The 25,849-nt window shown below is 38.2% G+C and overlaps 1 protein-coding gene across 3 annotated transcripts in view; it reads left to right on the top strand.

The window, feature by feature from the left end:
* pard3bb (par-3 family cell polarity regulator beta b) overlaps positions 1-25,849 on the top strand; it is a 303,484-nt gene that overhangs the window by 33,840 nt on the left and 243,795 nt on the right. For all 3 annotated transcript variants that reach the window (XM_056755104.1, XM_056755105.1, XM_056755103.1), the window contains exon 4: positions 22,515-22,677. In XM_056755104.1, coding sequence (XP_056611082.1) covers positions 22,515-22,677 — 163 coding nt within the window. The remainder of the gene's footprint in view (positions 1-22,514; positions 22,678-25,849) is intronic.

The raw sequence follows: 25,849 nt of genomic DNA, 5'->3' as shown, positions 1-25,849 counted from the left end.
ATACATGAATACTGAATGCTTTTGCTAGCTCTCTGAACAGCTGTTGGCTATAATATCCCGACTCGCCTTGATCCTGATCCATAATTAATGCACCTATATCCTTATTAGTATATGACTAAGACTGTTGATATAAATGGATGTGAAGAGTTTAATGGGAACTGTTAGTCAGCATATATTTTGAATGAGCTTTTTTAATTGGTTGTTTTAGGGTCCAGCATTATGCATGAGATTGTCGGTGATTAGAAGGATTGTTCTTATGATTTACAATCCTTCACTTTTTCAGTTTCAGTTGGCTCTTTATGAATATTTTACCTTGTGTTCTGCATATGGCTCTGAAGGGAGCCATCATGCCATCTGCAAAACAAAATGGCAGCAGTAGTGTGCCACATAACCCTCATGTAGCGCAATGTTTGCTTTGCTAAGGAGTTAATAATGCCAAGAGATTTAGTACACAATAATGCTGCGTACAGTTTTAACACAGCAGCGAGATTTGGAGACAGCGGGTCACACATTTGGAAGCATATCAGGAGCAAGCTTGGATGGTGATACCCGTACAAAAGTTATTATCTGTTGGGGATTTGAAGAGCCATCGGCCAGTCAACGTTAGGGAGTTTTTACAAATAAATGTGCCCAAGAGCTTTCTCTGTGAATGAGTACTTTATGAGGAACGCTGACCATTATAACTGTTAAACCCATCTAAATGGTAGTTCAATTAAAGGTGATGAGGACATCATGGGCACATCTGCCAAAGCTACATTTTTGGTCTTTCCCTTTAGGATAGTCTAACAGAAATATTGATGACTCATCCTGCACTAAGGAATTTTGTCCAATCAGGTGCAGTGTTGTGTGAGAATGTCCCTCCCCCACTGTCACTCATATTTGCTCAATGTTGTTTAAATTCTTAGAGTTGTAAGAATAGGGTATGATATTGAGGGAAAAATGCAATATACGACAATTTGGTAAATAGTACGATATATGATATGCGTTAAAATACAATAATGTTTTATGTTTAAATATGAAAAAATTAAGACATTTTTTTTAACCAACATACCTTTTTCACATTTTTGATGATTATTGATCATCATTTTCAAACTATCTGTATCAACCTAAAACTTTGACAATACTTTTTTATATTAGTAAACTTGTCATGTAAGAGTCTTAAGAGGCCCTTTTTATTGTTAGAATTTTAGTAATCTATGTATTCTTAGTAACCAAAAACCAAAAATTGCCACCAGAATCTCTGTAAAAATGATGAATACAGTATTTTATCATTTACTCATTTTCATAATTTTTACCTCATGACATTTCAAACCCATCTGACTTACTTTATACTGCTTTACACAAAAGAAGATATTTTGAAGAACAATTTTAGACATCCACAGTAAAAAAATTTTTTTTTTCAAAATATATATATTTAAATATATTTTGTTTTCCACAGTCATATACAGGTTTTTATACACATACAGGTATAATTGACAGAATTTGTATTTTTGTATAAACTTTCCTTTTAACTCTCTTCCTTTTAACAAAACTTTCTTTTGATGCACCTTGTAACCAAGTGAAGTAAATTACTGTGAGAAAGGTTGAATTCTTCAAGACCGACGTGATATGGATGACTATAAGAGTCATGGGAAAAGTATTAAAGCATTTCATTGTTTAATAACTAACTCTATAAAAAAATTGGCATCAATACATTTGTTTACAACTTCATTTATTTATCCAAAAATAAAAAGGCGAAAAGACAATTTCATTATTACATTTATTTTAATGGGCAATTAAAAGTGTGATTATAAAAATAATTAATAGAGGAAATATTGATCTATCCATAAATGCCCTGTAGCTCAGTGGTAAAAGCATTGCGTTACAAATGCAAGGTTGTGGGTTCGATACCAGGGGATTGCACATACCCATGTATAAATGTATAGGATATTGTAATGTAAGTTGCTTTGGATAAAAGCGTCTGCCAAATGCATAAATGTAAATTTAGCTTTTCCTTTTAGCCTCTATTTAGCATATCCCTAACACTTTGGGTCCTTGCCCTGGTTAAACAAGGTTTAACAAAGAAAATTAACTATGGTTGAGAGAGATGTAACAAGCTCTCTGATTGGCTAGTTCCCTATACGTCATGTTTAGAGGTTTGTTAGATGAGCAATGAAGAAGAAGATAGATCCATTCACTGCACATGTGAGCAGCTCATATTTTTCCCTAAAAGAAATCATACAAAAGGAAAATTATTGTTGGAACATTCACACTGCACGTGGAAACAGCAGTGCAACGCTATGATTGTTTTGGCGGCAAGTCTACTTTTGTGACAGTGCTTTTGGCCAAAACAATGCCCATGGTTTTTCCATTAAAGTATGTTACTGATGAATAATGAATACCCTTTTCATTTCATCTTTTTATTTTTGAACAGATAAATGAAATTGTAAACTAATGTATTAATGCCTATTTTTATTGTAGAACAACTTATTTAACCATGAAGTGCTTTATTACTTTTCCCATGACTCTTGTAGTCCTCCATATCATGAAGCCCAAACCACCCTAGAGACACGACGACCGTCTGACCCCAGAGCAGACACTACACACATTCAGGAGTTAGTATGGCCAATGTCAGTGTGAATAGAGTTCATGTGAACCACAGCACAAAGTTTTAACTGGCTTATGAGGTCTTCTGCGGTCCAAACACGAAAATTGTTTTGACACCAGTGACCTGTTGGAGAAGTTAATCCAGCTCATTGTTATTGGTTAGGCGGCAGTCAAGTCGACCTGCTTGATTAGCATCAGGTGATTCAGCCCAAGTCTATTGATCGAGCGAATTCTCGGTCTTGACCTTTTGCGCTCTGGTGTTTAGTCAGGCAAATCTATAACAGTATTTATATTCATATCCGCTCTTCAATTGACCGACCTCCCAGTGTGCTGATCAAACAGGGGGACTGTGTTTTTGTGAACGCGGGAAGCGCTTTTGTTTGGCTTACTGTATTTGTACTTAAACAGCTTAGATAAAAAGGCAAAGAAGAGGTTAATGGTGTGCTGCTCTGAGAGCGGGGCTGTTAAGCGGTAATACTGCAGTGTTTGTTTATGTCTGAGCACCCAGACCGGCTAATGCCTCTGACCCCACCTCACCTCCATCACTCTCAATATGATTCCAGCGCTGATGGCCTTTATGATGCACACTTTGGTGTGAACTTTACGGAGCGGGAACGTCCCAGGAGACCATGCTTTGAAATGGCCTTCAGTATGATGAAATATGACTGGATGTGCGGTTCAAATGCGTGTTCTTTTTTAGTTTGTATTGTTGTTTTCATGGCACGGGTGTTTATTTAAATTTGAAGGTTTGTGGTTAACATGCCAGCAGGAAGTTTGAGCTGATTTTTCAGCAGGCTTTAATACAATTTCTGATAATAATAGTTATAGACGGTTTTGGCCGCAACAACATAAGCAAACGCTATGTGGCCCGAACATTTTGTTGTTATTTTACCTTGAAGTTTGAATATGGACATGTGCAAAATGGAATGAGAGCATTGGCCAGTTTCACACACAAACTAAACTTTGTAAACGTTGCTTTTGTACCTTTTCACCTGGCCTTTCTTCTGGCTTTTTATTTACATTTTTTTATGAAGTTAAATATAGTTGCCGTCTTTCTGAAACCTTGTATCTCCACATTTTTGATTTTAGTTTTTTTTGTCATAAATCATTATTATCTTCACCCTTTGGGATTTGGAAATATCTTAACAATAATAACATATTAAAGCTTGCTTGTAAACTTTGACAAAAAAGTGTTTCATGAAGGAGAAATAGTGTTTTTCCATTCCCTGTATATCCGAGGTTTTGGAAAGACAATGCAAATATTGCATTGGTTTGTCTTATAGTCACTTTTATGATGGGTGGTCTCAATATGACTGGTGGTCTTTTAATTGAATTCAATCAATAAACTGTTTGGCTCTATTTGTATTTATGCTGTGCTTTGAGAGCGGCGATGAGAATCTGATGAGGCAGATTTGCCGTTTCAGCGTTTACAAGGTTGACATTTTATAAACGCATGAAATGCATTCATCTTCCTCACATGTTGGACATATTGAGTATATGACTGTGGGGAAATAGATGAAGTATTGCTTGAATGTAATGCTGATGAGCTGTTGTGCACGCTCATTGATTGGCCTTGAAATAATCTGTTTTTCACATTCAAACTATAGATGAAGACGAGATGCTTAGTTTTTAGAATATCTTTTGTTTTTCCAATATTATTCTTTTTTTATGGTAGGATGAACATGTAGTGCCCATGATCCGTCTTGAGTGGTTTTAGACAAAATATATGTGATTTAATTTTGAGTTTCTTCTTTTGGGTTGTAATTCGGATAGAAGGCACAGTAAGATGGTCGGGATCGGTTGGAAAGCTGAGATGAAATGGGTTCCTGCAGTGTGAAGAACTATTTTAAATTGCACTTTATTACAGTTATTACACATGCATCTTTTATGACCTTAGTAATTGAGACTACATGGAATATTGCACTTATAAAAATTCATTTGTCACACTGCATGAACATAGAAAAGAAGAACAATTTCTTTTAATAAAAAACAGTGTAATTTTCACAACCTAATACATACATCATCCCTTACTTTCATGAAATGCATGACTTACTACAAATAACAGTGCAGCTTTTCTAAATTTTTCTTTATTCTAAACATACAGTTTCAAAACGGTCTTCCAAAGAAGAAAAGGCAATTGGACCGATATTATGTCTCATCTGCACTTTGGCATCTTTCGGATGTTTTTTGGATAATGCGTAAGAGCTTACAAGATGTGAGTGAGACATTAACATTACCTCTCCTGAAAAAGAGGAATCATTTACTTATTCAGAGTGTGAAAAAGAAATAAGGAGAGAGAGGCAGTGAAAAGAAAAATACAGTGCTAACATGAGCAATCAAGAAAAATAGCCCAAGGACGGCTGGAGACGATGCTTCAATTACTCAGGCACTAATAAGCCTTTTTTCCAACATCATAATGCAGCCGTGCTGTAATAACAAAGAGCAGTTTCCTCAGGCACTTAGCACGGGCAGCCTGTGAAAGGACCCCATTCAGACTGCCTGCGTCCTACAGGTTAGGGATCAGCTCTGGGCACAGGTTAATCATGCATTCCATTTACTTCAGCAGCCCTCGTGGACAGGACCCAGCTTTGTGAAAGAGAGCCATTACGACTGAATGAAGAAATGGATGGGTGGAAGTATAAGAGCAGAGATATTATAGGGTTTGCTGTGCGCTGTGATGAATAAGTGTGGGTTTTATTTGTGTAAGATGTAAGAAATAAGACCCATGGAACCTGTATGCCCCCTGGGTTTGTTTGATTTATGGGGAGTTTACTTCACGCCTTTATGAGTCATTATAAATAATAACAACAGATGTAATGCGCAACAGATGGAATATACAGCAGTTACAGTCTTTTTTATCCGTGGCTTTTTTACTTTTTGGTCTCTTGACAAATTTAAATGATAATTTATATACATCGCAGTGTTTTTGGTTTTGTTCTAGAATAGTAAAAAGCATTTTGACTCTGATAGAACTCTCGAAATGTTTAAAGCAAAAACAGAAATAGAAACATTATACAAAATAGTATGTGTAGTATAAAGCCGGCTGCTTAAACATTATCCCGCTCATTACACGGCTACTTGCTGAATGAGGAAAAAAATGAGAAATGTGAATTTCAAATATTTTATTAGCTAATTTTTACAGAATGCAGATCTTCTGAGAGCAAAAGGCGATTCGTTTCGTAAATATATTGTAAATATAATGTCATATATGTTATTAAAAGACATATTTATATTTAATTTGTCAAAAAGACCTGTCAAAATGTTTTGCTGGATCCGGGTTAACGTTTGTTATTAGTTTGAACAGTTGTTATCTGGGAATAACGAACCTGCAAATGTTGCGACTAGCCAATCAGAATCAAGCATTCTAATGAGCAGTGTTATAAAATATATATAACTTTGTCTTCAGAGGTGTATAAAGACCTTACATAATGAAGCGTTATGTTTTTATTACCTTTGAATGAGCTATTTCTATCTACTCACACCGCGGGTCCCCTTGCATGGAATTCACCATGTTGTTTCTACAGTAGCCCTAAACGGACAAATTATTCAACAGAACAACTGTGTCAGCCACCATAGTGTTCCGTAAAGGTGTGGAGTGAGCCATTGGTTGCAATTCGCAACCCTCACCACTAGATGCCACTAAAATCTCCACTTTGCTCCATTTTGTTGAAGTCTTGGACGTCCTTAACCTGGTCTTTAAGTCAGGTTTGAAGTGGACTTCTGTTGGTGCTGATCTAATAGACTCCTATGCACCCACGTCACGCAGTAGCTGGAGGCAAAACAATGGGAAAAGTGGAGGTGGCCGAAAACAAACCAGCACAGAACCAGCTACATAAGGAGTTTTAAAGATCATCTTGTTGTGTTGTATAGTGCCACAATCGACAGAATACAGTCTGCAATTTTATATTTTAACACATAACTGTTGCAAGTGCCAAACAAAAACACTGACGATCGGACTGAACAGAAACAATCATCAAACATTCTTGAGTTTCCCTTCATTACACTTAAGATAAAAAAAATACTGTCTTTTGTTGGTGTGTGGATTTTGATTTGTTGACTAAAAATATCTCCCCTATGCCCAAACCAGAAACTGGCGAACAAGTTTATTTTTCACGAAACGTTAACTTTTGAACGCATAGGGTATGCTAGCTAACTTTGTTAGCTATACAACTGGCAGTTAATTATCGTCTAGAAACTAAACATCAAGGAAACAGTTTTTCATCTCTTTTTCTTTAGTTGTCACAAGTGCATTAGTATTAAGGGAGATGTTATGTGTCAGGTTTGTGTTCAAGTAAATGCATTTGCTAACGTTTGCCACTGCTAGTACATGCGGGGATCTATAGATGTATACGCTCTCAGTTTACCCTTTACTTAACACGCTTGGTTTCTCTGTCTAGTAGGTGTAGATGTCAGGCCACTTAACTGGAGGTACAGTAATCCTGTCAGTTCGTCCCTGGATCCATTTAGTGAGCGCCTACATGTCAGCTAGGTTCCTTCTGTTAAAGTTAACCTTTTCGAAAACAGTGACAGTGAGTGACCTGATAAAATGTAATCAGATTTAAAAACAAAGCAAACAAATGTGCTACGTATCATTAGTAATGTGGTCAGGGGGATCTTTCTGCCTCCACCCAAGCTCCGCCCACAAAAATGTGTCACGAAAACAGTAAAGGGGTGTATAGACGCAATCAAAGTAAACAAAATAAATTCCCCTGGTTAATGTGCTTTGATAAATGATTAGTTTTTACCCTGATTGGATTGTTAATGTGGATGGTTAGATGGGCACCATGAATCTTATCTCTATCGTTGCTTGGATGAGTTTTAATGAATTCTGTTTAAAAGATGCCAGATGCATTATGTTACAAAGGACCTTTTCTGAGCCTTGTTTCTGTGAGAGAATCAATGAACGGAAGGCTATAAGAAAAGCTATTTCTGGAGATTGCGAACACGACTGGAGATACTTAAAGTTGGCCTTGGGCAGGAAGAGACCACAGCGGCCTTGAACTGTTGATCTCGGTACATCTGACCCGTCCATGGTTGGTGATTATGTTTGTAGTCTGTGGGGACTTCAGTCTGCACTATGTAGTTCAGTTTGAGAACTGAGTTTTGTTTTCCACGCATTGTACGTTGTAAAATGCAGCATCAGGTTTGTTGAGCTGTCCTGAAATGCTAAAAGTATAATTATATCGCCCTGTTTTTGGACACCGTTGGTACCTTTGTAATGACATTTATGTTTAACCTTTCTTTTTTTCGTTTTTTAACATTTTTTAAAAGGAAGAAGCACGTACACAAACAAATACACCAGCCAGTATTTTCTATTTCCTTTTTATTTAAAGTTCTACATTCAGACTGAGTGAAAAAGATCCCCACGTACGGTGTTAAACATGCTCCCCCACACTGTGCATTCAGACTGCAGGGTTTATGCAGGCGCTGTAGGATATGCTGGGATTGTTAATGCTATGTACAGTTAGACAGCGTGATAATTACACTGGGAATGATGTGCTTTGTCTGTGTATGTGTGAGTTTGTGTGCGCGCGTGGGTTTGCTACAGACATCTCCGCTGCAATGGTCCTGTCAAGAAGGTTCGGAGGAGAAAAGGAAACACTTCTGAGTTGACGGTTAAACAAAAGCAGAATTGAGGCATAAAGAGGCTGTGGGAGTTTGTGTGTGACCTCCCATCCATCCATCCATCTCTCTCTCTCTCTCTCTGTGTCTTACACACACACACACACACACAGATGTTTTAGTACAGTTGCATTTTGTCATGATCGGTGCAGTGATTCCTTACAAATCATGTTTCAGTGATGGTGTCAGATTTAATGTGATATACTGTATTTTCGACACCACATTCACACAACACGGTGTTAACAGCGTACAACAAGGTATTTCGGATAATAACATTCTGCCATGTTTGTACCATGTCAATTCACTGCATCATGCATGTTACTGTGTTGTTTTGACAAGCTATTTCTACAGTGCGAATATGATTTTGGCGATCTTGCCAGTCACTTGGTTGCTTATCTCCTGCATCCTTTTAGGTCCCCTGCTCATTGTTAAACCTCATTGTTAAAAACAAACGTATATTGAACATTAAATATGATCTGAATGCATTGTAGTTTCATATTTACAGAGAACTTACGAATCAAAGCCTGTCACATTGAGGCTGGTTAGTTCACTGTGTAATTCTTGAAGTTTTTATGATACCGAAACGAACTCTAGTTTGTGTGTGTGAGAGAGAAAGAGAACGAGAGGGGTTGAGAGTGATGCAGTTAGATTTTACAAAAGCTAGGTGGTGCTGTTAAGCTGTGCTTAGTGTGTGTATGTGTGTTGGACTGAACAATGGGCTGGTTTTCCTCTGTTTCATTGGGATGCAACATCTTTATTTTCATGCAAAAACAGGTTACAGGTCTAGAAGAGACATGAAGAAGGAGTGACAACAGGCTAATTTCAAAGAAACAAAGATTTACATCAGTGAACAGACAAAAGTGTTACTTCACACACACTCATGCACGAGCACATAGACACCATCTCTCTCTCTCATACACACACACACAGTGCCTTAGCTGACAGGTTATGGTCACTGGGGTTCTATTTTAAGTCTTAATCAGTCTATGACAGGCATTATTATATTTTTTGGACTTAAAGTGTATCATTTTTGTGTCACTGCTGACACTAAATAGAGTTGCAGAAATACTGACAAATTTTCCGGGATTCTATTGGTTGGACAAAACAATACTCCCGCCCCTAACTCACGCCATTGGTTCAGCCAGTAGGGATGGTCATGATGTTTTATTTACAGCAGTGTTTTGATAACAAATTAACCTACAGATTGTTTACTTACACCATGATCAACAAGTGTGATTTGAAATGCTTAGACCGACAAGCTGTTTTCTGTACTCTCTGAATTTGGTACAAGAAATTAATAAGAAGATATTTTGTGATGCATTATGGAGTGTGATTGGTGTAGAGAATAACAATCTAAATTTGCTGTTTATTACAGACAGGAATGAAGAGAGGACAGGAAGTGATGCAGGAGGATGAGTGTTAGCGGGGAAAGAGTTATTAAAGATCCTACTGTTTCATGTCTTTTCTTGAGTAGCACAACTTATTTCTTAGCACACGCGCTAACTGCTAGGCAACGGCTATGACAGCAATTCTAAGTTTAGAACGGACATGCCAATGTTTATGTGTGGTATAATGTGTCTTCTGTGTTTCTCATAAATTCTTGTTGATTTTGTGAAAGCGTCTTAATTTATAGCCCACCCCACCAAAATTAAGCACCGTTAGCTTTGGGTGGGCTTTGACGGATGTGTTTTCTTTGGTAGATTTATGGGACAGGTAGTCTTAGCCTCAGATGTCACGCCCACAGAGTGTTAACTGACTGTCTGATGCATACGCCACATTTAACTGGAAACACTTAAGCAGATTGGAGGTCGTCCTCTGATTGGTTAAATTCTACAGGATTTCCGTCTGGAAACAACACCAAGCGGTCTGATCATAGAGGAAAGCTGTAGTGTTTATATGGGTTACAATGACAACTTATCAGGATTGACACAAAAAATTAATTTGATAAAATACATAAAACATTATTTTTGGCATTGTATTATAAGTTAAAACTACAGTGGTTTTAGTTTTAGGATAAGAAGCCTAAAAAGAAATCCGACACGTGCATATAAAATGGCAGAATTGTAAAGACCGTACGTTCACTGCAATGTCATAAATGTGAGAGATATTTACCAAACACAGAAATATAGTTTTTTGCCTCACTACATGAAAAACTGCCTAAAAACCTTTTTATCGATAGCTCAGGTGCAGAAACATTGAGAGAAAACATTTCTCAACATATGTTGAACTGTTGTGTGTGGGCATCAAGAGCTCAGCAGATCCAGTAAAACTTTTGGCAAATTGTTCAACGTTTTCAAGATCTGTTCATATATTTTGTCCAAAGTTCCAGTGGGCAGAAAAACAGTAGGATGTGATACAACCTTAACTTAATAGTTCACTCAAAAAATAAAATTCTGTCATTTACTCGCCCTCTTGTCGCTTCAATCCAGTTGACTTTCTTGCGCAGAACACGAAAGAAGATATTTCGAAGAATGTTGTCAACCGGCACACATTCACTTCTACTGTATGGACACAAAACCAATGCAAGTGAATGGGGGAAAGTTACCAACATTCTTCAAAGTATCTTCTTTTGTGTTCTGCGGAAGAGAGAAATTCAAACATGTTTGAAATGACAAGAGGATGGTGTCAGAATTTCTATTTTTGGGTAAACTATCACTTTAAGATATTGATAACGCATTGAATTGCCTGCATCCTCGGATAAAATCAGATCAGATTTCGATCCGATTAAATACCCAGTATACTTGTTGAGTTTATAATGTTGCCGTCTTTAACTTTGTACTCTCTTTTAAACATGAATGTGGTGGAATGAGTCTAAACATGTTATCTTGCTTGTAGGCAGGTGCATTTATCTCAGTTAAGTACTCCCCTGTTGTTTTCTTGCAGGACTTGTTTTGAATCAGATACTGGCTTCTTCAGTAATGAAGCAGTCACTTCACATGCTGACTCCACTAAAGCTCAGTGTGGCCTGATTCATGATGGCTTTATGTTAACTGTGACTGGCGCTCATCCGGCACTAAACAGCAGACAAGCATATTTAAGAGTCTGCACGAGGCACCTGAATAACAGTACATTTACTTGATTAACATCTTATCGATTGGGAGGGAACATGAATCAGCAATAACCGGTTTTGATTAGTCAGAGGATGAAGTGAACACGCGTTTTATTGATGTTGGTCGACTCTCTCAAATGGGTCTTTCTATGCCTCAGTCCAGAATGTTCTGTTGTAGGGGATTCTCATTTCATCTTTCTCTGGCTCTGTTGCAAACGCTCAAATGCTGCCTATGTAGGAGACAAGATCGATTTGGAAGTATAACAGCTTTAACACAAGTTTATGGGATATGTCTCCTACAATCCAGCGTGCTTTAAGGAGACTATACCGTTATCAGTGTGCTTCACTGCCTGTGCTAAACGCATCGGAATGGATGTGTTTACGACACTCTGGGGTACAGGGTTCAATGAGAAGGACCTTAGCCACACCACACAACAGAAGCTTTAAAGCCCATGAGATAGCATGGGATTTAAAGCACAGTTAGAGGTCGGGAGATGAGTAATACAGGGGGTGCATTGGATGGGACTGGTGTTATGGTTTTCCCATTATAATCAATGAAGCTGTCTACACTAGAAGTGCCTGTTGAGGTTGCTTTCGGCTGACGGACACCGTTTCTCATTTTGATGATTTGTGCTATTTTATTATCCCTTTCTCTGTTGAGTAAAAGATGTATGTGCAATATTGTGTACTTAATTTGTTGTTTGATTACATTACTTCGGTCTGTTGCTTCAAATCTAATTATTGTGTAATTTTTCACATTTGCATTGACAAATTTAAATCTTTTGTTTCTATCAAATGTGTAAGGAGTTGTGGTTGAGATATCCATAACTAGATGCCTCCAGCTCAAAATGAGGCGAGGTGTTGCCATCCTGATCTTGTACAAACATAGGCCGTACCTTTAAGTAGCTTATCCATAGTGATGTTGACATATTAAAAGTTCTAATGAAATTTGATGAAAATTACAATTATTAAGTTATATAAAACATTATTTTATTTAACCAAACAGAAATAATAAAGAAATAATCAAATAAAGCTTTTTCATCATTTTTAACTAACTTTCAGCCAACTTTCTGTGGTTTACTTTAGATGATTCAATGATCTCTTATTTGCTTGTGACTGATAAGTTCAGTAATTTAAATGAATCTGTTCAAATGAGTCATTTGTGTGCGAGTCACTTTTAACACAATGTGCGTTCATACTGGCGAACAAGCTTTGTACAGTATACGCTGATTCAACGATCCAACTGCACAGTTTAAGACATTAAAATGATGTACGTCATGTTCATTTAAGAAATTGCAAGAAATTAAACATACTTGGAATGCAAAACAAACAGCTGTGAACAGCTGTTCTGCAACTCTTTTATGCTTCTCAGTTTGCTGATAACGAAACAGCGCCCCCACTGTATTGTAATGCCGCAAATGCAGTTACAAATGACAGTCTGTTAAATACATACAGCATTCCTTGTGAAGACACCACACATAATTGTGGCGAGAATCATTTTAATTCCCGAAAAATTTTGTTGTTGACTTGTGATAGTGTAGGAAATATACTGTTTGAGTTTACACAACAACAAATATGTTTTCATTATCATACACAGTCAGCTTGCTCTTGAGTGTTAACTTGGAAGGGTTGCCAGATCTGTGAAACAAAATCCTTCTTCACAAGGGTCTCTAGTTCAAATAACACAACTTAACATTCATAAATAAAATCATTTTAAGATTGACAAAATCCTTCCACTCCTAACCTGTGGATAAAACAAACCAGAGCAACAGCAACAAAGTAATCCAATTCCAATGGAAATCCGCAGACTTGGCAATAGAAACCTGCTCGCACCATTCCAATATGGCGGATGACCTACGTATAGCGGCCCATAGAAACAGATGCTAATGCAACATCTAGTTATTTATATCTATGGTTGTAGTGATACAGCCGCGAAGAAATTAAGTGACATTTCAAATTTACTTAGTTTTTATGAATTAACTATTTATAGGTATGTGTTTTTGTTTTATTCTATGAACCAATAATAACAATATTTCTCCCAAATTTCAAATAAAAATATGATTTCTATTTGGATTTATTTTCTGAAAATTTAAACTGGAGAAACCGGTCAAAATAACAGAAAGGATGCACTGGGGCTGGATTCACAAAACACGCTTAAGAAAATCTTAACTCCCATATATTTTCTTAAATTCTAATTTTAGAAAAATATTTGGAAAGTTATGTATTCTCGCAACTATTTTTGAGAACGTTCTAGGAAATGTTTGAGAATCACACTTACGAACATTCTTATGAACTTCCTATATTTGATCTTTTATCTAATTTAACAATCTTATATTTTGTTTTAAGAACAGTTTCGTGGTTCCGGCCCCTGGATTTTTCAGACCTCAAATACTGCGAAGAAAACAAATTCATATTTACTTTTAAGCAATACAACAGTAATATTTCCACATGTATTGAGAAAAAGTTCAATGTTTTAGGTAATAACCTCGATTTTATCACAGTTTTGTCATGCTATCATCCTTTCACATTGCTGTTGGATGACTTTTTGTCACTCCTGAGGTTTGATTTAGCTGAAATTCAAAAGACACTGGACTGAAATGGCCACAATCATCTAGAAACGCTGATTTGAAATACAAATTTTGAATGGTGTGCTGCTGTGTTGACTTTTTGTTTTGGCCAAGCACCGTTTCCAAGTTTATGTGTGTGCTTTTCTTAGCTGTATTTTGTATTGCTGGCAATGAGACCCCATAGTCACATTTAGAACACATTTTTTCAGCTCCCAGCGCAAACAGTCTCATGTTTATGTGTTCTGATGTTGACATGATATAAAGACACAGCTAACTCGCAAAGTGGGAAGAAATTTTCTTTACGGAGTCGTCTTTAATACCGTCTCATTTAGGGGTAGGAGTCAAAGGGTACATGAGGATACGATACAGTTCGCAATACATTGCTCATGATACGGATAATATCATAATGTGACAATTCTACAATAATCAATATATTGTTTGGCAATTCTATAACGATACATCACAATATCTGCCTAACTATGAAAACAAAAATTTAAAAGAAAAGGATAAGTGCATTATTTGTCTCTTTACTCAAGTCTACGAAACTTTGTTCAGTAGGTGAATTAATAACATATTACCAACATGAGTAACATTTCAAGTAAGTGAAACATTTTATGCTAAAATTAAAGCATTATCTTTGTAGTCTGACACATTTAACAAATGTTTTTTTTTATACTGGCACATTTCTAAATTTAACAGCCACTTATTTAAACCTGGGAACATCTTTGTGTTAACCAACATAAAACAAACCTAAAAAAAAACATTTCAGTGCAACAACTTGCCTTAAATCTAAGCACATTAACTCACAAATATGGATGGACCATCATTTATTTTACACGCAATCCTAAACTCTTTCTCAGACTTGTTTGTTCACGTTTCCCTGAGTTGCTGTTTAAGCGCTGCCCCAGTGGATTCATGATGTAATAACGCTTTGAAATATATTCAGAGTGTCTTGTTTTATTAATTAATGAAAATATAGATATTTGGTCCAGCGTTTCGATTCTCGTATCACACGGAGAAGGGCGACGATACATCGCCATATCGATATATTGTCACACCCCAGTCTCAATTTATACAGCAGGTGTTTAATTCTCTGTTATGGGGTTGTAACGGGTTGCTTTAATAAGACTTTGTCATGCCTGCTAAGGAGAGCAGATACCTGACATGTCTTACCGGCTCATTAATATTCTCACACATGCTAATACAGGTGCTGTCAATCTCATATAGAAATGGTGCACATTAATTCATGCACAGATAAATCTCTCTCACAATATCCCACTCACAGGCCGAGATAAGAATATAGGTTATTAACCTAGGATTTGATTAATCTTCGCTTTAAACACAATTCACACAGAAACTCTTTGTATCCTCTGGCTCTTTGAAAGTTTAGATGAGTGAATCTGATTTGCTGAATGATCTTTGGGAAGCCAGATCATAAATGTTTTTAGTTTTATCCTAGATATGCAAGCTTAATGTAAACTGGCTTAGAGATTCAGATGTCTGATTTTATGCTCTTATATTCTGATCTCATAATTTACCTGACAAACCTTTAATGGCTGGATGTTGGATGGATTCCAACAGGTATTGCCTGACATTCTTTTGTAATGGCTTGTCTGCCTGACTTTGGCTTTGTCTGACTTGTTGTAAATAGATGCTAGAAAAAGCTTGAAAGTTAACTAAAGTGAGTATTAGGAATAAGGGGATGATGAAATTTTCCCAAAGGTTAATAGAAGTATAAAAACACCGGTGGGTGGTTTGCTGTTGGGTGGTCAATGTGGCCGTGATGTATTTTAGTATCAGTTTTGAATTGCAGCAATTCGGGAACGACAATTGCTTACATTATTAGTTGGTTCAATATCGTTCTTAAAGCGGCCCTGCGTTGGTGTTTCATGCATTCTGACTTTTATACAATGTTAAACATGCTGTTTCTCATGCTTAACATTGTCAACTTGTCAAAAAGCTTGTTGGGCGTATTACGTAGTATTTCTGTGCTAGATACACTCCCCCAGTGATCGTACAGGTTTTACGGGTAGTTGATGCATCACACTCTCTACCGAGCACTTACAAAGATACACACGGAAACTTTTGAAAGTCTATCAAAGTCAAATTCGAACTTTTCCGTGTGTATCTGATTTGGGGTAATGTTAATACAGAAGTGAATAAGATAATGTAGCAAGTTCAAAGTCGTAGGGAAGGAAGGAGGTGGGAACCGGCGAACATTCAAACAAATATAAAAATAAACAAACAATAACATGGAAGTATAAGGCAGTTAACCACCTCACGGTCGACTGCAGGCTCCAAGTACATAAACACAAACTTAACACATGGCACGGTCCTCTCTCATCAGCAGTCCTGTCGGTCGTCCTCTTATCGATTTCCTCCGTGAAATATGCGGGACCGGTATATTTCGGTATAGTATCTTGTTGTCTCACGGCTCTCGTCCTGCCTTTCTCGGTACAGATAAAAAAGCGAATTGTATTTGGATAAATACATTTTTATGCAAAAATCCTACATATTGTGCCTTTAATACAAACACAACTCCTTTGAGACTCGTCTTTAATTAAACACACATCTGCACTTTCACAATCATTTCACTGCTTGTCATTGCTGGACACTTCGGTCTATGTAGGAAGGAAGTAACATTTAGTCCCCCTCCTTCTCTCACCCTGAAATCATTGTGCCTTCCGCTAATGGAGACGCTTTTGTTATTGTGCTTGACAGGTTCTGATTCCGCCGTCAGATGTAATTTGGCATCGACCTCGCACATTTTACACACCTGTGCCAGCACACCCCGCCGGTCTGCCCGTGTCCCCTCTAACATCTTTCTCTCTGCGTCAGTCTTAAGCTGTCATACGAGGTAATTAACACCTCTAGACCTTTGCAGAAATAACAGTAATCAACATTCAGAGGACGACTGCGCCACTCAAACACCACCCTGCTGAATGAGATATCGATGAGGTCCCCGCCACATGGTCCCAACTACTTATGGAAGTAGCCGATAATCCATATTCAAACACTCGCCCTCTAGACTGAAAATATGAATAACAGCGTATAAATGAAATATTATTGTGTAGCTTGAATCAAACACAATACAATCGAGGATGATAGGTATAATGGCGGCGTCTGCTTTAATTGAGGGGCTTTATTGTGAGGGGTGGGGAGATTTTTGGCTTTCTACTCTTTACCTTGTCGAGCAGTTCCACTTGATAAGACTATTGATCCAATTTGGGAGTCTGAACGTTTCAGTATTGTTTCCCTGTGAAGCCTGTGGGTTGGTAGGGAGAAGTGTGCGCTTGTGGTTGTGTTTAGGGAAGTGAACCAGACCGGGTTCAGCAGGCTGATTGGGTAATCGAGCTGATGGATTTCACTCATTTGGCTAAAGTAAGTTTGTACACATTTGTTCTACTTGTGTAGGTGCTTGTGTGGAGGCAGTGCTGTGATTAAATAGCGGGGATAAAATAAGTGGCTGTATTGAGTAGCCTCCTGCTGCAGGCCTGCGTTTCGGCCCACGCGTCTTAATTTCCTCAGGTTTGGTTATAATTTATCCAATTACACCTCGAGGAACAGAACGACTTCTGGTTTTTCATTTCAGGCAAAGGTTGTTTGGATTATTAGCTGTGTGGAATTTAAAGTAAAAACAACCACCGGGAAACAAATTACTTTGTGGTTTGGATTGTGCTTTAGTCATGTTGGCTCAGGTCTCTCTTGTTATAGAAGTTTATGGGAATTTGTGTTTGTCACTGAAACAAACGATTGTTTGTGCAATATAGTGGTAGGTTGCCAGGCGTACAGATGTTACGGTAGCATCCTAATGCTAAAGCTACAAAATAGCGGCGATAAGAATGTAGTACTGTAAGTAATGTTGAATATGTGCATTAAGAAATATTGAATTGTGTTGCCTTTCTGTTTTGCCTTTAAAGTTTTTCATCACAGTTGCAAGAGTGATTGATGTTATACAGTTCAATAAACAAGAAGTTATTATTAAAGCAACACTTTGGAATATTTGCTCACGGGTTCCCCCATGTGGTTGATGAGCGGAGTTGTCTGTTACTAGTGTCGTAAATGCTGACGCTATGTTACCTTCCCTGTGGACAGCGTGATGCATGAGCATTTATTTACTAAACTAATTGAACCGGGGAATACAGAAACAGTGTTTGGAAACTCTACCGTAAACGGGATGTGTGTATACTCAGAAATAAATGTACAGTTTGATGTAATGTATGTTGCTTTGGATAACAGTGTCTGCCAAATGCGTAAGTGTATATGTACTGACCCCTTAACACAGAACTGTGGTTGTAGCTGCTATGAGGCTGCTCAGGTAGTAACGGCAGTGGAATTTGTTGTTTTAAATTATTTACATAATTCAATGAGTCACTCATAACTAGGGCTGCACGATAATTTATATCGGGATACCACTAAATCCTATTGAAATCAAGCTGGCTTTTTTCAATTTTTTATGCGTAGCTTGTCCGTGAAACACGGCTCTGGGATCAGTAGATAATGCTGCTCGATCTAAAAGCAGTTCGAGTCGCTTATAATATGCATTTGAAAAAGCAACACCAGTCAAACATGATCATTATAAATATACTTTATTATCATTAAACTACAGTATTGTTTTACGCTGTTTGCTTAATCCCATTTTTCCCAATAGCCAGTTATTACTTCTCATTAAAAAAGTATTCAACATTTTGAGTGTTCATCTTAATGTGTGCGTTTGAAAATGAAATCCAGTTTCCTCTCATAAACGGGCAACTCGTACACACATTTTCTCCTCGGTCACAGGCCCAGTAGGTTGCATTGAACGGCCGATTCTACTAGATATAAATGAGACATCACACGCAGCCAAAGTGGAAGAGAGAGAGTGCGCAGGAAAGAGAAATATTAGTGGAAGAACCTTTGCTCTTTCCTGTCGTCTCTCTCTCTCTTCATATCTCTTCCAGGGTGAGCAGATTGATGACATTTCTAAAGCTCCACGCTCTCTTTTCCCTCTGGTGCGGAGGAAGTGCTCCTCTTGTCTCCTGCTCTGTGAATAAATCACAACCCTTCTACAGCGATCATGCACCGGACTGTGGGTGTGTGATCTGTCAAGAAAAGCAGTGGGCCTGATCAGAAATAAGGGTTTTTGGGAAAGAAAATGATAGCAATCAGGGATGGATGAAAGGATGAGAAGGTGTTGGTTGAGGGGAGGTGAGGATTGCATTGAGGACTGTTGGTTGTTATGTTGCGTTGCGTTTAAATTTAGATTGGGAGGCTTTTTCCTAACATATACGATTGCTTTGTCTGAGGTTTGGAGTAGTTGTTGATCGATGCGAGTTTGAAAATGAGCACTGTGTATTATTTATTGATCGTGAAAATACAGTCCTATGAAAATGTTAAATTTTCCACTTATTGGAAGATTGTCAAAGTAGGAGCTTTTTGGTGCAAATTGTGAATAGAATGTGACATCTTAAGTCTTTATTCACTCTTCATTGTATGATTTAAGATGCCGTGAAAGTGAATCTCCAGTTATCGGCCAAGAGATCAGCTGAATTCTTAATGCGTCTGTCTATAACTGCCACTTTAGAGAACTGAAAAATAAACTTTCTTCTTTTGTAACTTCGTTTTTTGGATTGCTATATTTCACGATTGTGAAGAGAAGACATTTTTGTCATTCCAGGTAAAAACTCACTTGTTATCAATCACAACAGGAGACGTGAGGCACGATGTAAGCGTTTCAGTCACCATTCACTTTCATTCTGTGGAAAAAAGATGCAAGGAAAGTAAATTGTGACTGGTGCTGTCAGGACTCATGACATTCTGCCTTTTGTGTTCCACAGATGAAATACAGTCATACAAGTTAAGAATGACGTGAAAGTAAATCATGACAAAATGTAATTTTTTTGTATAAACAGTCTCTTAAAGCCGTCAAGATATCCCCCCTTCGCCCACTCTCTCGCACATTCTCACTGTGATCATTTATAAATATTACAGATGACACGTTTAAAGATATGACAGCACTTCAATTCTTTCTCAAACTCGCTCTGTAGCTCTCACCGGTTCATTTCGGCTCAATTATGGCACCATTTCTCATTCTTACTCCTGCACGCTCTCCATTTTTCCCTGAATGTCTCACCAGTGAATTGTTTATTTATGTGTAGCCTTCTGACGTCTCACACGGGAAGCCTCTGGTTTTACCAGTAAACTCTTCTTTCTATTCTCTGCATTCACATACACACAGACACTCATGCGCGGAGACCCATAGAACAGCAGTACGGCCGGTCATCTGCAGTGTCAGTGACTTTGTGAATGGAGTGAGATCTGTAGGTATATAACTGCTGGGCTTCACAAACACACAGCTGAGTGAAGTGAATAGATCAACCTGATACGTGTTAGCAATGCTGGGCTCTTTAGATGTCCTCTATAGCGTCCTCATTCACAAGGTAATGAAGCACAAGGAGTTGTTTACTGTAAATATTGTAAAAGGTTTTTTTTTGTCTAAAATTCTTGATATACTCTAGTGCGCTATATTGGGTGTTGTTAGCCATTTTCTAGTGTTTTAGGACGTCTAGTTCTTTTGTCATTTACAGTGTACTGTTTGTATTGTATACCCTGTGATTTTAAACGTACAGATGTACACGCGCTGAAGATCTATTTCGCATACTGTAATTCGTGCTTGAGTACTGTCGCTTTCTCGGTCAAGAGTATGAAAAAAGATACATTGATTTTATTTCGAATTAAATCATCTGTGTTGATATTGCGAAGAAAATTCTTGGTTTTTCCTGGCTCAAAATGGGGCGGAGGTGGTGCACACACACGTATGCCTACTGTTCCAAACACGTTACATATTAAAACATAACATTTTGATGAAAATGACAATTATTAAAGCCCCTCTGAACCGGAAGTCGTATTTTGACGCATTTCCGATTGAACTGGAATTTGGAATATGAAAAAAGTGGACGGGGCTTTCGTCTTACTCAGCGATTTTATGTATAATATAATGTATAATAACAGCCATGCATTTTGAAATGGAAGCACTGGAAGGGGAGGAGTTAACGGATGCACCCCCAAAGCAGTCTAAGATACGTCATTAAAGATGGATAGTTATTACAGTAGGAAGTGCATTTTCAGATTTTAGCTAAAGATTATGAGGGGACACAGATTTTAAAAAGAATGGCCCACATTGATAAACTATTTACAAGAAACGCTGCAATATTTCACGAAAAGGTATTGTAACTTTTAATTTCACTGGGACTTTAAGGTATATAAATCATTACTTTTATTCAACCAAACAGAAATGTTTTTCAATCGAATAAGGCTTTTTCAACTCACTTTTCAGCCCGCAATAGCCAACTAAATTAACCAGTCTTACTAAATAAGCAAAGCTCATTCACATCCTGCTTTCTCTTCTGGTTTACTGAGCTTTGAATGATTCACTGATCTTTTGATATTCGCTAGTGACTGAAAAGTTTCAACAGTTTAAACGAATCGGTTCAAAAGAGTCATTTGTTTGCGAGTCGCTCTGATCACAATGTTGTCATACTGGCAAACTTGCTGTGTACAGTATAACGCTAGTTCAGCAATCCAACTGCACGGCTTAAAACATCGTACACGATGGACGCCACCCTAATTTAAGATACCTTTTAAGAAATGGACCGTACTTGAATGCAAAACGAACAATATTCACCTGAAACGCCGTGAAACACAGTTTATAAAGCTACTACTAGCTCTTGTACTGCAACTCTTCAGCGCCTCACTGGACTGATAACGAAACAGCGCCTCATTAGTGGCATAATGCCGAAACTGCAGTTAGAAATGACATTCTGTTGACAGAATACAGTGTTTTTTCTGAATTCCCCCGACATAATTTTCTCCCCCGAGACTGAGGCGGCACGAAATTTGATGGAGTCGTCCGCCTCCCGATTTTTCTATGCAGGAAAAACACTGTTCATATGTTTTTTATAAATGGTTTGGCAGAAACAACATAAATAAACCTTACTGTGCAATGCATGCTTTTGTGGCCCAAACTTGACGTTGGGAACACATCGAGTCCCTGCTGATTATTTCTTATAACAAACAAAAGAAAAAACAAATAAATAACATTATCCGGTAAATTAAAATTATATCTAGCCAGTGTTATTTTGGGTTACTAGTAGAAGAATCGTTACTTGGCTAAACTTACATGTGACAAAGTTACACGACACATTCAATAAATTGTTTACTTTAAAAATTGCATCTACAAAAAAATGTAATCAATTATTTACTTTATACATTTATTATACTAGAAAATAAAAATATAAACAAATATTAGCCATTAAACGTTATGAGGATATGCTGTTTTATTAAATATTTGGTATCACTTGTAGGCCTTTTTTTGGCGAAATCTAATCCATAGATATAATTGATGACTCTATTACAGCTTAATGGGTCGGCGTGGACACATTTGCTTATGTTGTCATTTCTTCAATGGCTTAAAGACTGTAGAGCTGGAACTATCTATTTAAAATTACAATGGATTTGAAAAACACTAACTAAAGTCTCTAGGAAGACTTGAAATGACACACAGGTGTGTTTGAAGGGGGTTGGGGCTAAACTCTGCCGAACAGTGGCCCTTTAAGATCCGACTTGCCCATTCCTGATTTATAACTATCAATTCTAGAACTTCCACCATAGAGGATGTTTTTCTAAATCGTACTGTGATGTGTGTTTTACAGTTGATAGCCGTGTACGAGGAACAGGAAGCCCAGCAAAGAAACGCTGTGAGTCCCGGGAACGGCCCAGGTAGCTGCACCCCAGAACCGTACGACTCTGAACTCGCCTGCTTCCAGCCAATCAAAGGAGGAGAAATCGAAGTCAACTCCTCTGCCCTCAAATCCAGTATGTATTCTGAAAAAGAGTGTCAGAGATCGAGTGTAGTCTTTAAAACAAGTTAAGTTAGTATTTGGAGGAAAAAAGAATACTGTGTAGTGATGCATCAGCTTTACAGAAAGAGTCTTGCCATGAAACGCTTGCCTCTGAGTTAATGGTGAGTGAAATAATAGACTGTCGCTATGAGAGATGATATTATATGCTGCCTTTTAAGCTTGAAATGCTCTGACTCACTCGTGTGGCCGTGAACAAACCTCTGCGAAATGTTCCCGCCGCATTACACTACTCATTCATATTAAAGATAATATCACTTTTAATACACGCTGCACCTTAACCAACTCCTCTCTCTCCTATCTTCAAACTGCAATAAAATCTGCCTGAAGAATTTCACTGTCTGGGAGAAAATCGCTGCTGCTGAGAATTATGAAACTTTTATATTCAAACCTCCAGCATTCTTTTCTCATTTATTTAAGGAAGGACGTTTTCTCTGCAGTTTTGTAGTGCTTCGGGGGACTTTTTTTAACCATGTGTTTTTCATCCGGGCTGGTTTCACCTCTGCCCGATGTCATGTGCACCTCCAGTACAGAAAACACACCCCTATTTCATCCAAATGTCAGAGAGTGTGTGTGATTTACAACGTGTTTACACACTGAAATAAAACCCTTTGGTAAGATACGTTGGGAATGGTGTGGATACATGTACGTAAGCACAAGTGTGTTTGTGTCTACTTGTAAGTCTTCTCCCCCTTTGTGTTTTAAGTTTGGTTGTAAATTAAGACACGGGGGCTTGTAATGTGCAACACGGCTTTTCTTTTGCGATCCAGACATTCCAGTAGAGTGCTCGGGTATCTGTGAAGGTGGAGGTGTCAGTTGATGGAGTGATCTTTTCCTCTTTCATTCTCCACGGCTGTAAATGTGCCGTTTGTCATGTTTACAGACTCTGACGTACATCTGTATCTAGTTCATTTGTTTAGAAGAGAGATCACACGTACCCTCAGACTTACACACACACACAATTTGAATTCTGTTGGAGGACATTAGGAGACATGGACATTAAAAAGCGTTCTTGCATTCAAATACATCTAAATGACCTGCAACCAAATGGAACATAATGCATAACTTGTGTTTTGTGACCAAACGTCGTCTTTACAAGATCAGCAGTGAGAGAGACACATAAAACCTATATATATATGGCCTTATAAAATAATGCATGAGTCACCAATTCTATATTGTCCAGATTTTGGAGGTTGGCAGCCCTATTGTCCTTTTTATTTCTAATCAGATACAACTTTTGTATCTAAGTGTATGTTTGAAATGACAAAAATGTATGTTTTCCTTTTGAACTATTTCTTTAATACAGTATGAAAACTCACAGGACGAGGAACATTAGAGTTAATAGTGCTAATATCTGCCATTCGATTGTTCCATATCTTAAAAGTGATGTTCACAAAACTGGTGTAACTGACTGGTGTCAACCAGCGTGACTCACAATGACAGGCTGAAGATTTAATTTCATTTTGCACGTGTGACGACAATTAATATTGCAGATGGAACGTGGGGACGCCCCCTAAAACTGCATTTTTGTTGCAACTCAAACCTGCAGAGATCTGTCATTATGAAGCCAACTTCTAAATCAATGTGCACATAAAGACGCACAGACCGGTATTTCCCAGCGTACGGCCCGACCCGCCTCTCTAAGTGGATTATTCCACCAGTCCAAATGAATGCTGAGCGTTCAGCCATCCATGAACAGGAAGAATACACGTCTTCACAATCCAATCAGCCACCTTTCATTGAGTTATATGATGACCTGTGAAATCCCTGCTACCAGAGCAGCACTCTAATACTATTTTATGCTCTATAGGTTTGTTTTATTACTCCAATTAATTCACAAAGCAGCAAGGCAAAAAAAATCAATTTCAGCGTTTTGAATGGATTGCACAACGTCTGTGAGGCCCGGCAAGGCATAAGCGGGAATGTAATGTAGTTTTGCAAAGTATGCAAAGGCTGATGGTTGTAGTTACGCGTTATTTACCAAGGATGTCAGAACGGAGTTCGTTACAAATACAGGTTGCATTCTCAGTATTGCCACAGGGGGCACTGTGCAGAACATCACAAACTCGTTGGTTGTAAATATTAAGAAAATCTCTGTTTGTGGGACTTTATCGACCAAGAGTCATCTACTTTTGAATATTTGGATGTACTGTAAGATACTTTTCTGTCCTACGGGGAGGTCACTCACCAGACTTTGAGGTTGGATGGGAATTGGTGGGATTTCTGGGAGCAGAAGTGACTGTTTACATGTTCAGTCAGTTTTTATGTGAACTCATAGATCACTTTAATTTGATTTGAAGGGATGTTGTTTTGGCACTGCGAGAGTTTAACACACACATATGTTGCGCTAGCGCCGTCTGCCTTGATAAAAAGGCCCTGAGGTCTTCTGAGACCAGCAGTGTCATCTGGAGTCTGTCAGTGAGAAGCCGCACTCACAATCTTGAGGAGCGATTCCCAATCGAATGTACTTGTGTGTAGATGTCGTATAGTGTGCTTAAATGTGTTGATCAGTGCCGTTCAGCCACCTCACGGTCGACTGCCGCCATATGAACACAAACTTGGCACATGTCCGGGCCTGGTCCTCTCTCGTCAGCAGTCCCGTCGCTCGACCTCTTATGCTCCTGATCTCCTCCGTGAGATATGCGGCACCGGTGTTCGCACAGCTGATTCCAACTATCACTAACGCCACCGGCCCCCCTCAGGGCTCGTCCCGCCTTCCTCACCACAGTATTGTTTATTTACAAACAGTTAGGTTTTATGCTTAAGTTATGCCATTAAAACAGCGACATCTGCTGAGGGACACAATGCTTCGTTCTCACGTGAACATGCCAGCTCAAGTGCATTCCAAACCTCTACATAATGGCAGGTAAATGCCCCGTTCACACCAAAGTCTAACCTCCAAGGGGTCTGCACTTCGAAGGGAGTAGGGCATAGGAATGATGACTTCATTTGGAACTTCCCCCTTGACGGAACGGTACGAAAACGCCTATCTTTACATCCCTAATAGATATGTATATGATATTCCATATCTGTTAATATATCCTCCTAAATATCACACATTGCACCTCTAAGAGCTGCCATAGTTACAAACCCGGTCACTACACTTGTATTTTGAGTGTGATTCATTG

The sequence above is a fragment of the Triplophysa dalaica genome, chromosome 8 (assembly GCF_015846415.1).
Source record: "Triplophysa dalaica isolate WHDGS20190420 chromosome 8, ASM1584641v1, whole genome shotgun sequence".
NCBI classification, from domain to species: domain Eukaryota; kingdom Metazoa; phylum Chordata; class Actinopteri; order Cypriniformes; family Nemacheilidae; genus Triplophysa; species Triplophysa dalaica.
Note: the sequence above shows the minus strand (reverse complement) of the source record. Positions and strands in the feature narration are given on the sequence as shown.